General features: G+C 44.2%; 1 protein-coding gene across 3 annotated transcripts in view; it reads right to left on the minus strand.

Moving 5' to 3' along the window:
- The window catches only part of LOC139574493 (inositol polyphosphate 5-phosphatase OCRL-like), a 33,958-nt gene extending 24,833 nt beyond the window's left edge, over window positions 1-9,125 (minus strand). For 2 of the 3 annotated variants that reach the window (XM_071399138.1, XM_071399137.1), the window contains exons 1-3: window positions 1,915-6,901; window positions 1,446-1,484; window positions 686-799 (exon numbers count right to left, since the gene is read on the minus strand). In XM_071399138.1, the coding sequence (XP_071255239.1) occupies window positions 686-799; window positions 1,446-1,484; window positions 1,915-2,104 (343 nt within the window). In that variant the 5' untranslated portion in view covers window positions 2,105-6,901. Of the gene's footprint in view, window positions 1-685; window positions 800-1,445; window positions 1,485-1,914; window positions 6,902-6,922 lie in introns of those variants that run through there. The other variant, XM_071399139.1, reaches the window with a different exon arrangement.
- Window positions 9,126-24,531: the final 15,406 nt, after the last annotated feature.

The following is a 24,531-nucleotide window of genomic DNA, read 5'->3' on the forward strand; positions in this document are numbered from 1 at the left end:
ACAGCGAGAGACTGAGAGCGCGAGACAGCGAGAGACAGAGCGCGAGACAGCGAGAGACAGAGCGCGAGACAGCGAGAGACAGAGCGCGAGACAGCGAGAGACAGAGCGCGAGACAGCGAGAGACAGAGCGCGAGACAGCGAGAGACAGAGCGCGAGACAGCGAGAGACAGAGAGCGCGAGACAGCGAGAGACAGAGCGCGAGACAGCGAGAGACAGAGCGCGAGACAGCGAGAGACAGAGCGCGAGACAGCGAGAGACAGAGCGCGAGACAGCGAGAGACGGAGAGCGCGAGACAGCGAGAGACGGAGAGCGCGAGACAGCGAGAGACGGAGAGCGCGAGAGACAGAGAGCGCGAGAGACAGAGAGCGAGAGAGACAGAGAGCGCGAGACAGCGAGAGACTGAGAGCGCGAGACAGCGAGAGCGCGAGACAGCGAGAGACTGAAAGCGCGAGACAGCGAGAGACTGAGAGCGCGAGACAGCGAGAGACTGAGAGCGCGAGACAGCGAGAGACTGAGAGCGCGAGACAGCGAGAGACTGAGAGCGCGAGACAGCGAGAGACTGAGAGCGCGAGACAGCGAGAGACTGAGAGCGCGAGACAGCGAGAGACTGAGAGCGCGAAAGACAGAATGAAAAGAGAAAGAGAAAAAGAGAGAAAGAGCGAGGGCGAGAGAACGACTGGCTCACCTTGCTGCTTGGCTCTCTTCAACTGGGAGAAGAAGGACTGGCTGCGCTCATCATCCTGGAGCTCCAGAATCAGCTCCAGGGCTTTCTCCCCTCTGACCCGTATCCTAATGCAAGCTGGAGGGGCAGGGAGAAACACACATCCACCATTGACTCCCCTTATGGCTACCACAGACTCATTCAATTCAATACACAATTTATTCCTAAGGGGCAATTATTGCTGGGTATAGAGTGACAGGGCAGGAGGGGCAGGCAGACAACACATGACAGGATACGTTGTTACATTTACCACAACTTAGCCTATACAAATATACCATTTACTCGCTCACCACAACCATGGAGACACTACCCATGTCCACTTGCATTTCTACCAACTCCGCACAAAATGAGGTAGACAGTGATTTGCCAACAGTGAGCTATTTCAACAGAGTGCAGGTTGTCCCATCGCCACAGGCAACTCATGACCAACTTTTGCAACTAAATAAATCTGCAGAGACAACCAGGCATGGAGCTCAGGACATGAATGGCATGCACTAAAAATGTAACCAAATTGGATGAAGAGCTCTGTTACAACCGATTGTCATGTTTTTATTGTAGTACTGTTGCCACAACACTGATGTTGCACATAAGCTCCTATAATAAGGTAGAAACAACAACACAATGATGCTGAATTGCTTATAGCAAACCTCCACTAGAAATAATACCTATCAAGGTGGATGACCATTTAAAAAAACGGAAGGTTGAGGAGAAAAGTCTTACTTACCTTTTGATGGCAAGTCAATGAGCAGCGCTTCTTCGACCTCTGAAATAAAGCAGTTAAAAAGAGAAAGTTAAAGAGTTGTAAACGTGAGGCTCAAAGGTCTGTGGGGAAGAGGGAATATGTTATGACAACAGGTGTCAATAGGCTCTTGCTACTAGCTGTTGACTTTCAAATGTCTGGCCATCGTAAAGAACGCACCTTGGACTTGTTCCACTACGACAAGCAATAACCTTGAGTTAATACTGCTACCATGGTAGGGCGTTAAGGAATGTCAAGTTTAAATGCCTGCAGGCTTTAGAAGAGAGGGGCTCTGCATCACAATCAGCAGTTCAAAAACATTTCCTTAGCATGCACTGCAAACAATGGTACCATTCAATAACACTTCCCAAACATTTAGCCTAGTTACATCAAAAACTAAATGGTAGGCATACATGGAATTTAAAAGGTGAATTTAGACCTAGTGGTCACTTACCTCGCACAATCTGAAAATGACTGTTGATGGGTATGGACAACTGATGTACTGGACAGGACACAACAGTATCAGGGTTAGCCAAAACACCTAACCTGGAGGGAGAGGAGGAAATTATCTTTGAATACAGCACCCTACATGGTTGGTCTTCAGATAGGAAGTTTAATTTCATCTCATTTGCATAAAACCTCATGCAGTATAGTGAGCAAGAGAGGTGTTGTCATAGTGATTTTACAGACTTCCCTAAAACATTTAAGTGCAACAAAAATAAACGTAAACAGAACTTATGTAACTTAGCCCAAACAGTTGCCGTTTCATGATGCAAGATATTCAAAAGCAAGCGCAATGAAAAGTAAATGATGAGGTATTTATGTTAGAGCTTCAGAGCTGTGATGTGTGGGTTAATGTAGGGTCATATTTCTCTCCCTGATGATTGCAATGCAACAGCCAAAGCATCAGTGAACTGAAGTCGATTCCAACCGAAATCCATGCAAGACATTCAAATAAATGAGAGCCTCATATGAAATGATCACAAGGCCTAAGCTTTTATCCAAATCAAATGGAGCGTCTGTCTGAGCTGTGATGAGGGTTAATGTAGGTCAAGTCTCACTCCCTACCAATGACTGTACAGCAGCAGGCAGGGCGTCAGAACATGTCCTTTCAACTCTTAACAAGATATGTGATTACTGTGGAGAAGTGGAACATGATGCAACCCTGGCTGCTTGTCTGAATGTGTCAGGTCAGGACACTCTGTTCCAAATAGGCTAGCGTAAACTCACCCCATTCCGTACAAATGTGCGCAAAAGCAACAGTCAAATGAGGCTACAAAGAAAACTAATGGGACTGTAGCGACTGTGTTGACTTCAAAATCGGGGGTGTGAACTAGGTTTCTATTCAAGCGTTGATTGACATGGTAATGGCTCTATAGTATTGGAGAAAAGTTGAAAAAACGGACCCTCCGTTACATCGTGACGTGTCATGTCGTAACGTACAGCACGCATAAAGCAACTATTTCTGTCTTCCAATCTCTCTCCACCAGGTGTAGCACTTCTCTCATAGTTTAAAAACAAGAAATGGACAGTGACGGGGCTAAGGGGGATACCTAATCATTTTTTGCGTCATTATTGCATGCGATCATCATTCTCAAAGCCACTGTTTACTTCTAAGATCACTTTATCACCGCCCTAAAAACCCGATTCAAATTCGACACAAACCTTCAAATAGGTATGTTCTCACACATTATATAAACTCTTTATAGTGTTTTATTTACATTTTAGAGGCGATAAGGTGATAAGTTGGACAGATCGAGTGAAAAAAAGCAATTTTCCCACACAACATCTCTCCTTCTCACTATCACGCATTAGTTTCGCTTCCCCACCCGCCATTTTTAAAAAGACCCGACGGGGCTCATTGCCTGCTTGAATTATGTAGAAACGGGCAGCGTTTAGGTCATGTAATTGATTCTGTTGGAAAGGGGATAAATTGTGCTTTACAATGGTATTGACATTACAGTTGATCTGGAAGTATTACGTTTTTGGAGCGCTAAAATAAGGGCAATTGTACGGACCAAGGCGATGTACGAGTTTACGTTAGCTGTAGATGGCACCGTAAGTAGTATACCCAACTTCTCTTCCAAAACACCCCTAAAATGTCCCTTGTCATTATATATAGGCCTAATAGGCTCCATCTATCATCAACAAGTAGGCCTAGGCCTACTAATACCATGGCAAGCTCTGTCCCTCCATTTTCCCAGCAAAAAACGATCAATTCAATGTGTGACAGAACTGGGCGATATGAACAAAAATCCATATTGCGATAAATTCCATGAATTGATGCGATAACGATAAATAGAACGATACGATCATAACATGGATGTCTACCACAGTTTTTTATTATCCTTTAAGCTACTACTAGTTTGATGGTTGTAGCCATCAATTGTCCCATTAACGATCACCCATAACTTATTTAATTTCAAAACTTATAGGCTAGTATAGACTACTTAACGTTATCATAATGAACGATAAACAAAATGCCTGCAATAAGTGATCGTGTCGATAGTTTTCAGTTTATCGTCCCAGCTCTAGAGTGACATAACATAATTGAAAACTCATTTGCCATTGGAAGTACACATGCCTGACATCTTCCCCTCCTGGTACCTCTCCTGGTAATCACTAATTTATGAGCGGTCTAAGGCACTGCATCTCAGTCCAAGAGGCAACCCTACAGTCCCTGGTTCGAATCAAGGCTGTATCACATCCGGCCGTGATTGCGAGTCCCATAGGGCGGCGCACAATTGGCACAGCGTCGTCCGAGATTGACCGGGGTAGGCTGTCATTGTAAATAAGAATTTGTTCTTAACTGACCTGCCTAGATAAATAAATAATAAATCTCAGCCTATGAGAGCATAGCATAGGCCTACTACTCAGACTAGAGCAGGGCTTAGATTAAGTTCACTTTATTCACCAATTGTACACAATGTCCAACCGAAATGTGACTTCCTCTTCATCCCAACCTCCGAAAGACACACATACAGTGCATTCGGAAAGTATTCAGACCCCTTGACTTATTCCACATTTTGTTACATTACAGCCTTATTTTAAAATTGATTCAATATTTTTTCTCAATCTAAACACTATACCCCATAATGACACATCGAAAACCGTTTTTTCTCATTTAAAAAAAACAGAAATACATGATTTATTTACATAAGTATTCAGACCCTTTGCTATGAGATTCAAAATTGAGCTCAAGTGCATCCTGTTCCATTGATCATCCTAGAGATGTTTTTACAGCTTCATTAGAATCCCCCTGTGGTACATTCAATTGATTGGACATGATTTGGAAAGGCACACACCTGTCTATATAAGGTCCCACAGTTGCCAGTGCATATCAGAGCAAATACCATGCAATGAGGTCGAAGGATTGTCCGTGGAACTCTGAGACAGGATTGTGTCGAAGCACAGATCTGGGGAAGCGTACCAAAAAAATGTCTTCCGCATTGAATGTCCCCAAGAACACAGTGGACTACCTCATTCTTAAATGGAAGAAGTTTGGAACCACCAAAACTCTTCCAACAGCTGGCTCTGACAGAGCTCCGGAGTTCCTCTGTGGAGATGGGAGAACCATCCAGAAGGACAACCATCTCTGCAGCACCAATCAGGCCTTTATGGTAGAGTGGCCAGATGGAAGCCACTCCTCAAAAGGCACATGACAGCACGCTTGGAGTTTGCCAAAAGGCACCTAAAGGACTCTCAGACCATGAGAAACAACATTCTCTGGTCTGATGAAACCAAGATTAAACTCTTTGGCCTCAATGCCAAGCGTCACGTCTGGAGGAAACCTGGCCCCATCCCTATGGTGAAGCATGGTAGTGGCAGCATCATGATGTGAGGATGTTTTTCTGCAGCAGGGGCTAATAGACTAGTCAGGATCGAGGGAAAGATGAACGGAGCAAAGTACAGAGAGATCCTTAATGAAAACCTGCTCCAGAGCGCTCAGGACGTCAGACTGGGGCGAAGGTTCACCTTCCAACAGGACAACGACCCTAAGCACACAGCCAAGACAACGCAGGAGTGGCATCGGGACAAGTCTCTGAATGTCCGAGTGGCCCAGCCAGAGCCCGGACTTGAACCCAATCGAACATCTCTAGAGAGACCTGAAAATAGCTGTGCAGTGATGCTCCCCATCCAACCTGACAGAGCTTGAGAGGATCTGTAGAGAAGAATGGGAGAAACTTACCCAAATACAGGTGTTCCAAGCTTGTAGCATCATACCCAAGAAGACAAGGCTGTGATCACTGCCAAAGGTACTTCAACAAAGTACGGAGTAAAGGGTCTGAATACTTATATAAATGTGATAGTTATTCTTTTTTTATCAATTTGCAACAAAAAAGAAATGTTTTTGCTTTGTCATTATGGGATAGTGTGTGTAGATTGAGGGGAAAAGACATTTAATAGATTTTTGAATAAGGCTGTAACATAACAAAATGCTGAAAAAGTCAAGGGGTCTGAATATTTTCAGAATGCAACGTACATATACAGGTTGGAGCAGGGGGCTGTTAGATACAGAGGTTGGAGCAGGGGGCTGTTAGATACATAGAGGTTGGAGCAGGGGGCTGTTAGATACAGAGGTTGGAGCAGGGGGCTGTTAGATACATAGAGGTTGGAGCAGGGGGCTGCCACACTGTTTTTGTGGGGGGTTAAGTGCCTTGGCTCAGTGTGTACATAGTTCTAATGCATTTAGGTAGTCGACCACGGAGTTTGTGTGCGCTCTCATGTGAGTCTCATTAGAGTGGTGGTGGGATACAGACATAATAGGCAGCGTGATGGCTGGCACTGGGGCTAACCTCTGTCTCTATACTGCACACACACACCAGCTGAAATGGTCCTGAGTATTATCACGCACTAAACAAAAACATCAAACAAGCAACCATGTTCAGAGCTGATGACTGAGAATCTCCTCATCTGCTGGCTGTCAGATAAAGCCTAGAGTGGTGCTGTTAACCCGTGCTTCTCAAAGTGGGGAGGTACTGCAGGGGGTCCGTGCCCAGATATCAAAACAATATATAAAAACATCTGATTGCAGAAAAAGCCACTTTGGCAGCTGACTGCGTCAACATGAGATTCTGACATGAAAACCACTAGGCGATCTGAGGTTTGTAATAATTGGCCTGCATGCATTTGGCAGTGAAATCCCATCAGGACACAGCCAGGGCACTGCGGAACCTTGTAATTCAAGGTAGACTACAGAACACCATGGCAAACATTGGTATGGTCTTTCTGCATAGTCTTGTACAGATGGTCCACACAAGCAAAAATGTCTTGCAAGTAGCAGTCGGACAGGAAAAGGTTTTGCAATGCAATGTTTCATCTCAAATTGTACACCACTGCTTGACAGAAATAAACCTGACCACTTGAGTACAACTCATCATTATGACCCAGTATGGGTGAGAAAGGCAGATATGAATGAACATACATTTTCAGACACTGAGTTCTCTTATGTTAGTACTTACATAAACTCCCCAGAGAACTCAATCAGTGACAGTAGCCTGGGCTCCTTCTGACCGGAAAGCCTTACCTCCTGTCCTCTTACAGTTTGAGCATCACTATTAAGGAACCAGCAGCAATGATGAGAGGGCTGGGACACACACTAGGGCAGGCTAGAACTTGAAGATGAAACTACAAATAGGCTGAGTGACCAGAATATTTGCTATGATTTGGTCAACAAATATTTAACCACACTAGCTATTCCAGACTGTTGTCTATTCAAGGTTGTTGTGAAATACTTAAAATGGAGCTATACGTTAATAACAATGGAAGACGTGTATAAGGCTTATGTGGTATTATTGAGAGAAAAAATTGTTAAGCTCGTTAGTGCAGTTGCACAACCTACAAACAGTAAGTCATCATGACCATATACTGTATGGACCAAGTAACTGGTTATTTGGTTACATTGTTTTGGAAACTGAACCAAAAAGCAAGTAGAGTTTGTAGGCTGTTGCGATTCCAAGGCATGCACAGCTGGACAGAGCCATAGAGATCCTATTCAATTCTATTTTGTATTATAATTCTACGGACAGAATATTCCTAGCTAGCTAACTAGGCTTAGTGGGTTAACAAATCAAACTTTAATTATATAGCACATTTCAGACATGGATGCAACGCAATGCACTTCACAGGTAAATTAATAAAAACAAAAAGGCCACGAGACAAGCAATCTATCTATAACAACCATGGAAGTTCAAACAGTAAAAGCAGAGAACAAGGACTGTAGAGACTAATCCATGGTAAAAAATAAATTTAAAAAAGCTGAAATGTAATAAAATCATATATACAAAACATTAATTATCTAAAATAACTGAATGACTAAAAGACTAAGAGCACCCTGTTGAAAAACAAAGATAAAAATGGGTTAAAGATCTATTTTAAAAAATGACAACAATTTCACAGTTTAAAAGCTCAGGTTCTCTGGCAGGCTGTTCCAGAGGCTGAGGGCATAGTAACTAAAGTCTGCCTCTTGGTCCTAGGATTTGGGATAGTTAAAAGGCCAGTGCCAGAGGAACTGGGGGACCTACTGGGTACATTCCTTAAAAGCATGTCTGTCATGTATTGGGGTGCACGATCGTGAAGTGATTTAAAGACTAATAAAATAATAGTTTCTAAATAAATTCTAAAACTTTCCAAATCTATTCTAAAACACACAGAAAACAAACAGAGAATTAAAAACCGGTGTAATGTGTGCTCTCCGTATGGTCTTGGTCAGTTGACCAAAGGCTTTCTTGGAAAGACATTAGTATTAAATCAACCCTGCTAGTAAAGCATGGATCATTATTTCAGTGTCAGATTGAGAAAAACACTAATCAGCTGAAATATTCAGAGTAAACAACAAAATGTTTGACCTGCAAGACAATATTATTAAAAATATCAAATGCAACCAAACCTAAACAGTTAATTTAGCTGGATAACTTAGCGAACTAAAAACCTATAGCTATGTTAGCATGCTAACAGCTACCTAGTTTTAAAAAAGCAAAACAAAAAAATGGCAGACTTTCAAAAGGATATTGCCAAGCACTGCTCGTCACTCCCGAAGCTCGAGGAGGAATCCATTCTCACCAATATATATTTAGCTACGGGTGGTAACTATTGGTATATACACGGACCGTCCAGACGTTTTACCCAAGGAATGTTCCGGGTGACAGCTGTCTACCGGGACGTTTAACCGGCGGGGGAGTGCTAGGGCCTAGGCTAGTAGTAGTCATGCTATGTTGATATTGCTGTCATGAGAAAATGTTAGTTTGGTCCTGGAAGTTTGTTTTCAGACGCAACTCACGTTCGCGGTCACACAAAATATGCGTGGTAGTTAACTAACGGTAGCTGTGTTCATCAAAATGCCGGTAGCATAGCTAGCTTTGATAATAGTGTAATTAGATCGCTAGTAAATCCTCGATGTGGCACCTTTTCTTCAATGCTGTCTTCCCTCCTCTTCAATGTCACAGCTTCCAGATGCCAGGCTAGACAGCTAGCCATCCAGCTGCTACGAAAACCCCGGACTTGCGACGTGTGGTTACAGCCAGTGTCAGATTTCGCTAATGAGAACTTCTACGCTGCGCATCATTTGCGCATACATATTAAACGAGAAGGACGGGGTCATAATATGGGAAGGAAAAAAATATGAATTCCTATACACAGGCTACATCAGAACAGTCTGGACTTATATTATCAGAATCATAAGGCCTGCTCCAGCATCAAACTGTGTGTGTGTGTTAGCCCAAAGGCCGGCAGATGGAGATATTGATTGAGTCTTTTCCATCATACCGTCCAATGCATTGTATGCAGCCGAAAATACAATCATACCCCGTGGACCGGTTTGTACCTAAAACATTCTCCATTCAGGCTGCAAATGCATCGATTTCCTCCATAACTAGATTTAATGGCAAGAAGGGGGAAAATATGCGTACTTTATTTATGAAACACCATTTTCCACAACTAAATGTTGCATATTGCATCCAGGTGGTGGAAAATTGAGTTTCAGGAAGAAAGTATTCATATTTTCAGACATTAAATCTAGTTAAGGAGGAAATCGACGCTTTTACAGTCCGCGTGGAGAATGTTTTAGGTTGAATCGGTCCACGGGGATACGAGTGTTTGCCGGCTGCATTCAATGCGTTTGGACGGTAAAATGAAAGCATTAATACCAGCTCAATATAGCCATCTGCCGGCCTTTGGGCTATATGTGCGTGTGTGGGTACGATGAAAGGTATAGAATATAATTGGTTTCAAATTGATCATACTATAAGGAATGAGTCCATAAGAACCCTTTAGCTCCTGTTCACTTTATTAGGCTAATACAGTACCTAATTAGGGACTAGGTTGACAAAGCTCTCTGATCCATTTATAAAAAAATCTGTCTTCTAATCTCTTACCTGGACTAACATTATCAATAATGTGTTTGAGACAGTTGAACCTATGCGGCAGGAATCCTAGCGGTTAGAGTGTTGGGCCAGTTATCAAAAGGTTGCTAATTTAAATCCCAGAGCCGACAAGGTGAAAAAAACTGTTGATGTGCCCTTGAGCAAGACACTGAATGCTAATTGCTTCAGGGTCGCTGGCCGTGACCCCATTATCCAAGGGTGTTACAGGGGGAGTTGGGATATGCAAAAAAAAACATTTCTAATTGTGAAATAGGACAAATATAAGCACCCACCAAATTATTAATAAATGCTTGATGGACAGTTTAGTGTAGGCTACATTAAGATCAAATCAAATGTATTTATAAAGCCCTTTTTACGTTAGCAGTTGTCACAAAGTGGTTATACAGAATCCCATCCTAAAACCCCAAACAACAAGCAATGCAGATGTAGAAGCACAGTGGCTAGGAAAAACTCATTAGAAAGGCAGAAACCTAGGAATACACCTAGAGAGGAACCAGGCTCTGAGGGGTGGCCAGTCCTCTTCTGGCTGTGCCAAGTGGAGATAGAACATGGCCATTAAGGCCAGATTGTTCTTCAAAACATTCATAGATTACCAGCAGGGTCATTTAAAGTTCGAGACAGCAGGCGTGGTAGAGGGAGAGAGAGTCCTCTTTACAGTTTAAGTAATTTAATAGTCAAAATCAAACAAACATTTGATTTGACTCAGTGCAACTGAAATTGTTCTGTAATTTCCCAAAACAAAGCAATAAGTTGAAAGAACTCACCAACTAAAACCATGATGTCATGTTATTGTGCGTATGGTTCACTCCACTCATCTCAATATAATGATGTTAGGTCACCATATCATATACTACCAGGGTTGGGTAGGTTACTTTCTGAATGTTATCTGTTACAATTACTAGTTACCTATCAAATTGTAATCAATAACGTAACTTTTGGATTCCACAAACTCAGTAATGTAATGTGATTACTTTCAGTTACTTTTGAATTCCTTTCCCCTTCAGAAGCATTAGAAGAAGACAAGAAGGATTCATCAACAAACTTAAACGTGCTCATTTTTTCCATGCTGAATTGAATGTCATTGAGAAAACAGAAAGGTTTCATCATGAAAAAGTAAATATCGGAAAAATCCTTTCTGAATTTAAAAGTAATCCTCTAGTTTTTCAAAAGTATCTGTAATCTGATTACAATATTGTCACTGGTAACGTAACTGATTCGTTTTTTGTAAACAGATTATATGTAACTGATTACATGTAATCAGTTACTCCCCAACCCTGTATACTACGTATATTAAGGAAAGGTAGATCACATGAAATGACAAGAAAATAATTGGTACTAAATGTTCATTTTCAGTCCATGATTAATGTGTTGTTGCTGTCTATTCCCACCAGCTTCCCCGTGGATTCTCAGGTATTGCAGGCCTTTTAGAATATAATACCATACAATAAATCCCTGTAGATATTCAGACACTGCAGGCCTTTATCCCCCAGCTCTGTCACCAAGTCCTTGACGTCCCTCACCACGGTGGAGCGCAGGCCGAACAGACAGAGCAGGAAGACTAGACCGGGGCAGATCCCTGAGACAAAGTAGAGGAACACTAGTAGACAACACCCTGTCGTTCTCAACCAACATCAAGGCGGTGACCCGTTCCTGTAGGTTCATGCTCTACAACATTCGCAGAGTACGACCCTGCCTCACACAGGAAGCGGCGCAGGTCCTAATCCAGGCACTTGTCATCTCCCGTCTGGATTACTGCAACTCGCTGTTGGCTGGGCTCCCTGCCTGTGCGATTAAACCCCTACAACTCATCCAGAACGCCGCAGCCCGTCTGGTGTTCAACCTTCCCAAGTTCTCTCACGTCACCCCGCTCCTCCGCTCTCTCCACTGGCTTCCAGTTGAAGCTCGCATCCGCTACAAGACCATGGTGCTTGCCTACGGAGCTGTGAGGGGAACGGCACCTCCGTACCTTCAGGCTCTGATCAGGCCCTACACCCAAACAAGGGCACTGCGTTCATCCACCTCTGGCCTGCTCGCCTCCCTACCTCTGAGGAAGTACAGTTCCCGCTCAGCCCAGTCAAAACTGTTCGCTGCTCTGGCACCCCAATGGTGGAACAAACTCCCTCACGACGCCAGGTCAGCGGAGTCAATCACCACCTTCCGGAGACACCTGAAACACCACCTCTTTAAGGAATACCTAGGATAGGATAAAGTAATCCTTCTAACCCCCCCCCCCTCCCCCCTTAGAGTTAGATGCACTATTGTATAGTGGTTGTTCCACTGGACATCATAAGGTGAATGCACCAACTTGTAAGTCGCTCTGGATAAGAGCGTCTGCTAAATGACTTAAATGTAAATGTAAAATGTAAACACTCTCTCTGGAAGACCTGTGGATGGAGGGATGATACTAGTCTTGGGTGAAACTAGCATGACATTGTTCAATGAGGAATAGATAGAAGAACTAGCATGATATTGTTCAATGAGGAATAAATAGAAGAACTAGCATGATATTGTTCAATGAGGAATAAATAGAAGAACTATCATGATATTGTTCAATGAGGAATAAATAGAAGAACTATCATGATATTGTTCAATGGGGAATAAATAGAAGAACTATCATGATATTGTTCAATGAGGAATAGATAGAAGAACTAGAAGGATATTGTTCAATGAGAAATAGATAGAAGAAGTAACATGATATTATTCCATGAGGAATAAATGGAAGAACTAGCAGGATATTGTTCAATGAGGAATACATAGAAGACAAAGCCTATGTTGACAGCTATACAATCAAGAGAGTTACATTTGGTTAGCCTGGTCCCAGATCTGTTTATGCTGTCTTTCCATCTCCTACAGCTATACAGCACAAACAGATCTGGGACCAGGCTAACGATTGGTGCCTGCTGATCATTAAAGTAAAACAAGGCATACTATATACAGTACAAAAAGCCCTGCTTATGAGAAACCAGCCTACATGCACACAGCAAAAAATAGACATACCCAGTAAAGATTTCAAGAGAGTTGGTATGAAACACGTTTTGAGGCCTGATGATGCTGGGGCAGGTGTACCAGTAACAAAACACGGATACACTGATAGACAAGGACAGTCACACACATTTAAAATACAATGATATACAAACAATACAACTAAAATAATACAATTAAAAAATAATGTGTGTGTTAGAGTGTGTCTCTGTGTGTGTGGGTGTTTGTGTTTTAAAGTGTGTATGTGTTTGTGTGTTAAAGTGTGTGTGTTAAAGTGTGTCTGTGTGTGTGTGTGTCCTCACAGTCCCCGCTGTTTCATGATATGTTGTTGAATCTTTTTTTAAAGGTAATTTTGCTGTTTGCTTGAGTAATTGGAGATGGGAGTGGTGGCAACACGTCATTCAGGGCAGGTGGTGCTGAGCCCCACCTGTTTTTGAGTCCCACCTGTTTTTTGGGGGTTGTTGCTGGTTTTGCATGTTATTTTGGCATTAATATTTGTCAGATATCAGTTTGCAAACAATGTTTAAAAAAAATTGCCTCTTATCCGCTAGTCGTCCCCTTATGCCATAGTTTGTACATCTCAATTGTCAGTAAAAAACACATTTGTTTAAGCAAGTCACCATTTCAGCTTTGTTTTTTTTAAAGGCAGTAAATGAGGCTGAATGAACTGTTTCGCTGCCAGACGAAGCTCCGCTGATAGCCAGGTGTAGCAGTGGTAAGGATTGCTCAAAAGAAAGCTTTGCTTTTGGGACAGCTTTATGTAGGCCCTATCAGTTTGTGGGCACCGTTTGTCACCATTATAGTGCAATTAATGTATTGTTTAGTGTTGTGGTGTTGTGGTGGCATATTTCTGCTTTACCAAATGAGGAGAGTTACAAACTATACACCAGTCAGAGTTATACTTAAACTACATCTTTTTTAATAAGAGCTTTGCAATAGCATTTGACTTTCAACAATTCACTATTTCTAATGAACCTTTGAGAAGTGACTACAGAAAAGTACAAAGATATTTTATAGCCAAGATACACCCCTCTCAACTTACACTGACGAACCACAGATCTTAGGAACAGTTCATAAAGGTTAACCTCTACTTCATCACCATCCCTGATCCGGGAGCATCCTCATCAGTAAAAAAGCTGACTAGCATAGCCTAGCATAGCGCCACAAGTAAATACTAGCATATAAATATCATGAAATCACAAGTCCAATACAGCAAATGAAAGATACACATCTTGTGAATCCAGCCATCGTTTCCGATTTTTAAAATGTTTTACAGCGAAAACACAATATGTATTTCTATTAGCTAACCACAATAGCAAAAGACTCAACCGCATATTTTCACAATTCTTTTTACCGCATAGGTAGCTATCACAAAACCGACCAAATAGAGATATAATTAGTCACTAATCAAGAAACAACTTCATCAGATGACAGTCTTATAACATGTTATACAATAAATCTATGTTTTGTTCGAAAATGTGCATATTTGAGGTATAAATCATAGTTTTACATTGCAGCTACAATCACAAATAGCACCGAAGCAGCAAGAATAATTACAGAGAGCAACGTGAAATACCTAAATACTCATCATAAAACATTTATGAAAAATACATGGTGTACAGCAAATGAAAGATAAACATCTTGTGAATCCAGCCAATATTTCAGATTTTTTAAGTGTTTTACAGCGAAAACACAATATAGCATTATATTAGCTTACCACAATAGCCAAACACACAACCGCATTCATTCACCGCAAAGATAGCGATCGCAAAAAAAAATTAATCACTAACCTTGACCAACTTCATCAGATGACAGTCCTATAACATCAGGTTATACAATACACTTATGTTCTGTTCGAAAATGTGCATATTTTGAGCTGAAAACCGTGGTTATACATTGTGAAAATGTAGCAACTTTTTCCCAGAATCTCCGGATATATTTCTGACACTCACCTAATCTGACCAAATAACTCATCATAAACTTTACAAAAAAATACATGTTGTGTTATGCTGGTGAATGAGGACCCAAAAGCGACTTAATAGAAACAGAGTCTTTATTCCAGTCTTAAACAAAAACGATACTCCTGGATATTATCTTAGGTAAATCCAAAACAGGAAAACTGAAATCCTCTCGTCAGTAGAGAGGAACGACTGGAGACGCGACCACAGACTGCAGGTCGCTTCGGGAAGGCACAGGCCGTAGCTGACATAGACACCTGCTCACACGCAGCATCTGAAGAAGGCAAAAACACGACAGGGCGGAACAAGGACACAGAACAGCAAACATCAAACAAGGATCCGACAAGGACAGAAGCGGAAAACAGAGGGAGAAATAGGGACTCTAATCAGAGGGCAAAATAGGGGACAGGTGTGAAAGAGTAAATGAGGTAGTTAGAAGAATGAGGAACAGCTGGGAGCAGGAACGGAACGATAGAGAGAGAGAGCGAGAGAGGGAGAGAGGGAGGGGGAGAGAGAGGGATAGAAAGAGGGAAAGAACCTAATAAGACCAGCAGAGGGAAACGAATAGAAGGGAAGCACAGGGACAAGACATGATAATCAATGACAAAACATGACAGTACCCCCCCACTCACCGAGCGCCTCCTGGCGCACTCGAGGAGGAACCCTGGCGGCAACGGAGGAAATCATCAATCAACGAACGGTCCAGCACGTCCCGAGATGGAACCCAACTCCTCTCCTCAGGACCGTAACCCTCCCAATCCACTAAGTACTGGTGACCACGTCCCCGAGAACGCATGTCCATGATCTTCCGTACCTTGTAAATAGGTGCGCCCTCGACAAGGACGGGGGGGGGGGGAGGGAAGACGAACGGGGGCGCGAAGAAAAGGCTTGACACAGGAGACATGGAAGACAGGGTGGACGCGACGAAGATGTCGCGGAAGAAGCAGTCGCACAGCGACAGGATTGACGACCTGAGAGACACGGAACGGACCAATGAACCGCGGAGTCAACTTGCGAGAAGCTGTCGTAAGGGGAAGGTTACGAGTGGAAAGCCACACTCTCTGACCGCGACAATACCTAGGACTCTTAATCCTACGTTTATTGGCGGCTCTCACAGTCTGCGCCCTGTAACGGCAAAGTGCAGACCTGACCCTCCTCCAGGTGCGCTCACAACGTTGGACAAAAGCCTGAGCGGAGGGAACGCTGGACTCGGCGAGCTGGGACGAGAACAGAGGAGGCTGGTACCCAAGACTACTCTGAAACGGAGATAGCCCGGTAGCAGACGAAGGAAGCGAGTTGTGAGCGTATTCTGCCCAGGGGAGCTGTTCTGCCCAAGACGCAGGGTTTCGAAAGGAAAGGCTGCGTAATATGCGACCAATCGACTGATTGGCCCTTTCTGCTTGACCGTTAGACTGGGGATGAAACCCGGAAGAGAGACTGACGGAAGCACCAATCAAACGACAGAACTCCCTCCAAAACTGTGACGTGAATTGCGGGCCTCTGTCTGAAACGGCGTCTAACGGGAGGCCATGAATTCTGAACACATTCTCAATGATGATTTGTGCCGTCTCCTTAGCGGAAGGAAGCTTAGCGAGGGGAATGAAATGTGCCGCCTTAGAGAACCTATCGACAACCGTAAGAATCACAGTCTTCCCCGCAGACGAAGGCAGACCGGTAATAAAGTCTAAGGCGATGTGAGACCATGGTCGAGAAGGAATGGGAAGCGGTCTGAGACGACCGGCAGGAGGAGAGTTACCTGACTTAGTCTGCGCGCAGTCCGAACAAGCAGCCACGAAACGGCGCGTGTCACGCTCCTGAGTAGGCCACCAAAACCGCTGGCGAATAGAAGCAAGCGTACCCCGAACGCCGGGGTGGCCAGCTAACTTGGCAGAGTGAGCCCACTGAAGAACAGCCAGACGAGTAGAGACAGGAACGAACAGAAGGTTACTAGGACAAGCGCGCGGCGACGCAGTGTGAGTGAGTGCTTGCTTTACCTGTCTCTCAATTCCCCAGACAGTCAACCCGACAACACGCCCTTCAGGGAGAATCCCCTCGGGGTCGGTAGAAGCCACAGAAGAACTAAAGAGACGGGATAAGGCATCAGGCTTGGTGTTCTTATTTCCCGGGCGATAAGAAATCACGAACTCGAAACGAGCGAAAAACAACGCCCAACGAGCTTGACGTGCATTAAGTCGTTTGGCAGAACGGATGTACTCAAGGTTCTTATGGTCAGTCCAAACGACAAAAGGGACGGTCGCCCCCTCCAACCACTGTCGCCATTCGCCTATGGCTAAGCGGATGGCGAGCAGTTCGCGGTTACCCACATCATAGTTGCGTTCCGATGGCGACAGGCGATGAGAAAAATAAGCGCAAGGATGGACCTTATCGTCAGAATGGAAGCGCTGGGACAGAATGGCTCCCACGCCCACCTCTGAAGCGTCAACCTCGACAATGAATTGTTTAGTGACGTCAGGAGTAACAAGGATAGGAGCGGATGTAAAACGCTTCTTGAGGAGATCAAAAGCTCCCTGGGCGGAACCGGACCACTTAAAGCACGTCTTGACAGAAGTCAGAGCTGTGAGAGGGGCAGCCACTTGACCGAAATTACGAATGAAACGCCGATAGAAATTAGCGAAACCGAGAAAGCGCTGCAACTCGACACGTGACTTAGGAACGGGCCAATCGCTGACAGCCTGGACCTTAGCGGGATCCATCTGAATGCCTTCAGCGGAAATAACAGAACCGAGAAATGTGACAGAGGAGACATGAAAGGCGCACTTCTCAGCCTTCACGTAGAGACAATTCTCTAAAAGGCGCTGGAGTACACGTCGAACGTGCTGAACATGAATCTCGAGTGACGGTGAAAAAATCAGGATATCGTCAAGGTAAACGAAAACAAAGATGTTCAGCATGTCTCTCAGTACATCATTAACTAATGCCTGAAAGACAGCTGGAGCATTAGCGAGACCGAACGGCAGAACCCGGTATTCAAAATGCCCTAACGGAGTGTTAAACGCCGTTTTCCACTCGTCCCCCTCTCTGATGCGCACGAGATGGTAAGCGTTACGAAGGTCCAACTTAGTAAAGAACCTGGCTCCCTGCAGAATCTCGAAGGCTGACGACATAAGGGGAAGCGGATAACGATTCTTAACCGTTATGTCATTCAGCCCTCGATAATCCACGCAGGGGCGCAGAGTACCGTCCTTCTTCTTAACAAAAAAAAACCCCGCTCCGGCGGGAGAGGAAGAAGGCACCACGGTACCGGCGTCGAGAGAAACAGACAGATAATCCTCGAGAGCCTTACGTTCGGGAGCCGACAGAGAGTATAGTCTACCCCGAGGGGGAGTGGTCCCCGGAAGGAGATCAATACAACAATCATACGACCGGTGAGGAGGAAGAGAGTTGGCTCTGGACCGACTGAAGACCGTGCGCAGATCATGATATTCCTCCGGCACTCCTGTCAAATCACCAGGTTCCTCCTGAGAAGAGGGGACAGAAGAAACAGGAGGGATAGCAGACATTAAACACTTCACATGACAAGAAACGTTCCAGGATAGGATAGAATTACTAGACCAATTAATAGAAGGATTATGACATACTAGCCAGGGATGACCCAAAACAACAGGTGTAAAAGGTGAACGAAAAATCAAAAAGGAAATGGTCTCACTGTGGTTACCAGATACTGTGAGGGTTAAAGGTAGTGTCTCACATCTGATACTGGGGAGAAGACTACCATCTAAGGCGAACATGGGCGTGGGCTTTCCTAACTGTCTGAGAGGAATGTCATGTTTCCGAGCCCATGCTTCGTCCATAAAACAACCCTCAGCCCCAGAGTCTATCAAGGCACTGCAGGAAGCAGCCGAACCGGTCCAGCGTAGATGGACCGACAAGGTAGTACAGGATCTTGATGGAGAGACCTGAGTAGTAGCGCTCACCAGTAGCCCTCCGCTTACTGATGAGCTCTGGCTTTTACTGGACATGACATGACAAAATGTCCAGCAGAACCGCAATAGAGGCAAAGGCGGTTGGTGATTCTCCGTTCCCTCTCCTTAGTCGAGATGCGAATACCTCCCAGCTGCATGGGCTCAGTCTCTGAGCCGGTGGGAGGAGATGGTTGAGATGCGGAGAGGGGGAACACCGTTAACGCGAGCTCTCTTCCACGAGCTCGGTGACGAAGATCTACCCGTCGTTCTATGCGGATGGCGAGTGCAATCAAAGAGTCCACGCTGGAAGGAACCTCCCGGGAGAGAATCTCATCCTTAACCTCAGCGTGGAGTCCCTCCAGAAAACGAGCGAGCAACGCCGGCTCGTTCCAGTCACTGGAGGCAGCAAGAGTGCGAAACTCTATAGAGTAATCCGTTATGGATCGATCACCTTGACATAGGGAAGCCAGGGCCCTGGAAGCCTCCTTCCCAAAAACTGAACGATCAAAAACCCGTATCATCTCCTCTTTAAAGTTCTGATAATCGTTAGAACACTCAGCCCTTGCCTCCCAGATAGCTGTGCCCCACTCCCGAGCCCGACCAGTAAGGAGTGATATGACGTAAGCGATCCGAGCTCTCTCTCTTGAGTATGTGTTGGGCTGGAGAGAGAACACAATATCACACTGGGTGAGAAAGGAGCGACACTCAGTGGGCTGCCCAGAGTAACATGGTGGGTTATTAACCCTAGGTTCCGGAGACTCGGAAGACCAGGAAGTAGCTGGTGGCACGAGACGAAGACTCTGAAACTGTCCTGAGAGGTCGGAGACCTGAGCGGCCAGGGTCTCAACGGCATGACGAGCAGCAGACAATTCCTGCTCGTGTCTGCCGAGCATTGCTCCCTGGAACTCGACGGCAGTGTTGCGAGAATCCGTAGTCGCTGGGTCCATTCTTGGTCGGATCCTTCTGTTATGCTGGTGAATGAGGACCCAAAAGCGACTTAATAGAAACAGAGTCTTTATTCCAGTCTTAAACCAAAACGATACTCCTGGATATTATCTTAGGTAAATCCAAAACAGGAAAACTGAAATCCTCTCGTCAGTAGAGAGGAACGACTGGAGACGCGACCACAGACTGCAGGTCGCTTCGGGAAGGCACAGGCCGTAGCTGACATAGACACCTGCTCACACGCAGCATCTGAAGAAGGCAAAAACACGACAGGGCGGAACAAGGACACAGAACAGCAAACATCAAACAAGGATCCGACAAGGACAGAAGCGGAAAACAGAGGGAGAAATAGGGACTCTAATCAGAGGGCAAAATAGGGGACAGGTGTGAAAGAGTAAATGAGGTAGTTAGGAGAATGAGGAACAGCTGGGAGCAGGAACGGAACGATAGAGAGAGAGAGCGAGAGAGGGAGAGAGGGAGGGGGAGAGAGAGGGATAGAAAGAGGGAAAGAACCTAATAAGACCAGCAGAGGGAAACGAATAGAAGGGAAGCACAGGGACAAGACATGATAATCAATGACAAAACATGACATGTTGGACAGCAAATGAAAGATACACTAGTTCTTAATGCAATCGCCGTGTTAGATTTTTTAAAATAACTTTACCATAACAAACAGCTTACGTTATAGCGAGACAGCGCCCGCAAAAAGGAAGGAAAATACGACTAAATATTTTCCACAGAAATACGAAATAACATCATAAATGGTTCTTACTTTTGCTGAGCTTCCATCAGAATCTTGTACAAGGAGTCCTTTGTCCAGAATAAATCGTTATTTGGATTTAGAATGTCCTCTTCTCCTGTCGAATTAGCAACCTTAGCTAGCCAAGTGGCGCGAAGATGTCCATCTTCACCTAACGCAGAGAACGGAAAACTCCAAAACTCCCGATAAACGTTGAATAATCTGATAAAACTATATTGAAAAAACATACTTTACGATGATATTATCACATGTATCAAATAAAGTCAAAGCCGGAGATATTATCCGTCTATACCGAACGCTTTTCAGAAGCCAATGCTGATGTCCTTCCCGCGCCTTCGAAGAAAAAGGAAATAGTGGTCACGTCATTCCAAGAGCTCTTGTTCAACCTCAGATCAAGCTAGACACCCCATTCCACCTCCCACTGCCTGTTGACATCTAGTGGAAGGCGTATGAAGTGCATGTATATCCATAGATTTCAAGCAAATGAATAGGAAGGCCCTGGAACAGAGCCTCGATTTCAGATTTTTCACTTCCTGTCAGGAAGTTTGCTGCAAAATGAGTTCTGTTTTACTCACAGATATAATTCAAACGGTTTTAGAAACTTGAGAGTGTTTCCTATCCAATAGTAATAATAATATGCATATTGTACGATCTAGAATAGAGTACGAGGCAGTTTAATTTGGGCACGATTTTTTACAAAGTGAAAACAGCGCCCCCATATTGACAAAAAGTTTTTAAGATTTGTATGAAATATATCTATAAAACATAGCAGACAGTTACTGCTGTGTCAACAGTTTCCATTGTAAAGACCAGTGTCTGGCCCCCTTACTCCAAAAAGGAACAGTCTCTTCCTGGTACGACATAGAACAGAACCATTAGCTCATGTTCTCTGGAATGCTCTTTAGGTTTTATCGTAAATCTCCTCTGTCAGTGCTATCTCATAGAGGCCCATCCTTAGTGGAACACACACACAATACTCTATTCTGTCGAATAAAACAACCATTACAATGCAATACAAGCATTATAACATAATCTTGCAATTTTCCACGACAGTGTAAAGTACTTAAATAAAAATATTTTAAAGTACTACTTAAGTAGTTTTTTGGGGTATCTGTACTTTACTATTTCTATTTTTGACAACTTTTACATTTACTTCACTACATTCCTGAAGAAAATACTGTACTTTTTGCTCCATACATTTTCCCTGACACCCAAAAGTACTTGTTAAATGTTTTATGCTTCGCAGCAGAGGAAAATGGTTCAATTCACGCACTTATCAACAGAACATCCCTAGTCATCCCTACTGTCTCTGATCTGGCGGACTCATTAAACACACATGCTTCATTTGTAAATTATGTCTAAGTGTCGGAGTGTTCCCCTGGCTATCCGTAACTGTAAAAAACAAGACAATGGTGCGTCTGGTTTGCTAAATATAAGAAATTTGAAATCATTTATACTTTTACTTTTGATAATTAAGTACATTTTAGCGATAAAATTTACTTTGATACTAAAGTATACTTAAAACCAAATACTTTTAGATTTTAACTCAAGTAGTATTTTACTGGGTGTCTTTCACTTTTTCTATTGAGGTATCTTTACTTTTACTCAAGTATGACAATTGGGGACTTTTTCCACCGCTGGTGTTGTGTTATGTAGTGGCTTTGCTGGCATGCATCCAATATTTGCCCCACCAAGATTTACATGCTGAAATTGCCACTGTAAGGCAGTTCCATGCAATCATGGCTCTGTATACTGTGCTTTGCCGTGAATTCGTTTTGGACTTGAGAACTGTGAAGAGACTCCTGGTGGCATGTCTTGTGGGGTATGTATTGGTGTCTGAGAGGAATGTTATTTGATTATGCAGACAATCTGGAATTTTCATTACAGTAATACTTCTCATAAAAACTAGGAGAAGCAATTCATCTCTGGTCAACCCTCAACCCAGAAAGACTGGCATGCATGTTGTCGATGTTAGTTCTGTATGTGCAATTAAGGGCAAAGTGTACTGCTCCGTTTTAAGCCAACTGCAGCTTTGCTAGCATATTACAGGACAGTAATCAAGATGGGATGATACCAGAGACTGAATATCTAGATCTTTGTGTTAAAACGCAGATCATCTTTTTATAACAGCCATACCCCTCCCCATCTTCACAACTTTGTCAATATGACTTGACCATGATAATTGACCATCCAGTGTTGTACCTAGGAATTTAGCTTCCTCAGCTTGCTCAATGGTCACACCCTTTATATGCAACATTATCAATAACATCAAAGGCTGCACTGAAATCCATCTCTTTTAACCAATCATCAGTCATCTGAGTCAGTGCAGTACAAGTTGAGTGCCCTTCTCTATATGCATGCTGAAAGTCAGTAGTTAACTTGTTCTCTGAAAAATAGCATTGTATTTGGTCAAACACAATTCCCGCCATCAGTTTACTAAGAGCAGGCAGCAAACTGATTGGGCGGCTGTTAGAGCCAGCAAAGGGTGCTTTACAGTTTCACAATTGTTAACACACGTTTGCTGAAACTACATCTCAGGTACTCAAAACAGTTAGCCAATTTCCCCAAATCCCACAGACAACTTGCAAAATGAAACACAACAATCAAAACCATGTACTCCCTGCTCAAAATAAAACATACATCAAATTAATCTAACTTTGTGATAACGAAGATCACACTAATGGGACATTCAAAACACTACTATCAGAACCTATTTCAGTGTAAAGACTAAGATTTTGTTGTTATACTGTATGTTGTTTGTGTGTACTCAAACAAGAAAGTAACACAATTACAAAAATGTACGTTTTATATTTCAACATTTATCAATACATGTCAAACAGCATGCTGTAAGCACACATACAGTAAAAATGCAAACATACAGCAAATATATTTTGCATATGCAAAGGAATAAAAATAGGCCTATTTGTACTACTGTACTGTATGTTAGATCAATTGTACAGAATAGATAAAGAAACTGTCAAAATACAGTAAAATCATAAGTCGGGAAACAAATACTCCATTGCAAAAACAAAATCAGTCATATCTGTTGTTTTGGCCCAGCAACAGATTTTCATCAACATCACAGGCGATATTCTCCTTGGCCAGACAGCGGGGGAAATATCTTCTGGCATGATGCATCCACCCCTGAAAGGACCGGAATGTCACCACAGGCCTCCCCATTGCCTGGAGAACGGCCATACGTTCATGGGGTGTGCGATCATACACCTTCCACCCCCATGCGGAAAACAAATCAATGGGAATGAGAAATGGTGAATATGGTGTGAGATAGAGAATTGTAAACCTGGGATGGTCATGGAAGCAGTAGCGAAACTCACGTCCCAAATTAGAACATACATTTGCTGCTCAGGATCGCCTGGCCCTCTCTGCACTGGCTGAAAAAGATTGTCATGTAAAGTGTTCAGGAAATTAAGGAGATGGGCAGTGTGTATGGTCCAAGGGTGGCATGGCAGTGGAGGACCCCATTGTGGCTCATAGCTGCGCATATGGTGACTTTTCCCCCGCGCTGGCCAGATACCAGTCACGACCATCGTCTTGAAAATGACCGGACCAAGGTGCAGCGTGGTGAGTACCCCCCCCCCCCCCCCCAAAGGTGCGGACTCCGGCCGCAAACCTGACACTATAGGGGAGGGTCCGGGTGAGCATCTATCTTGGTGGCGGCTCCGGTGCGGGACGCAGACCCCGCTCCACCTCTGGCTCCCCCCACTTTGGTGGCGCCTCTGGTGCGGGGACCCTCGTCGCCGACCCCGGACTGGGGACCCTCGCTGCAGGCTCCAGATTGGGGACCGTCGCTGGAGGCTCCGGACTGGGGACTGTCGCTGGAGGCTCCGGACTGTAGACCGTTGTTGGAGGTTCCGGACTGTAGACCGTCATTGGAGATTCCGGAGTGTGGCCCGTCGTTGGAGGTTCCGGACTGTGGCCCGTCGTTGGAGGTTCCGGACTGTGGCCTGTCGTTGGAGGTTCCGGACTGTGGCCCGTCGTTGGAGGTTCCGGACTGTGAAACGTCGCCGGAAGCTCTGGACTGGACTGGGAACTGTCGCCGGAAGCTCTGGACTGGGAACTGTCGCCGGAAGCTCTGGACTGGGAACTGTCGCCGGAAGCTCT

Source organism: Salvelinus alpinus, chromosome 4 (genome assembly GCF_045679555.1).
Source record: "Salvelinus alpinus chromosome 4, SLU_Salpinus.1, whole genome shotgun sequence".
In the NCBI taxonomy this organism is placed as follows: Eukaryota; Metazoa; Chordata; class Actinopteri; order Salmoniformes; family Salmonidae; genus Salvelinus; species Salvelinus alpinus.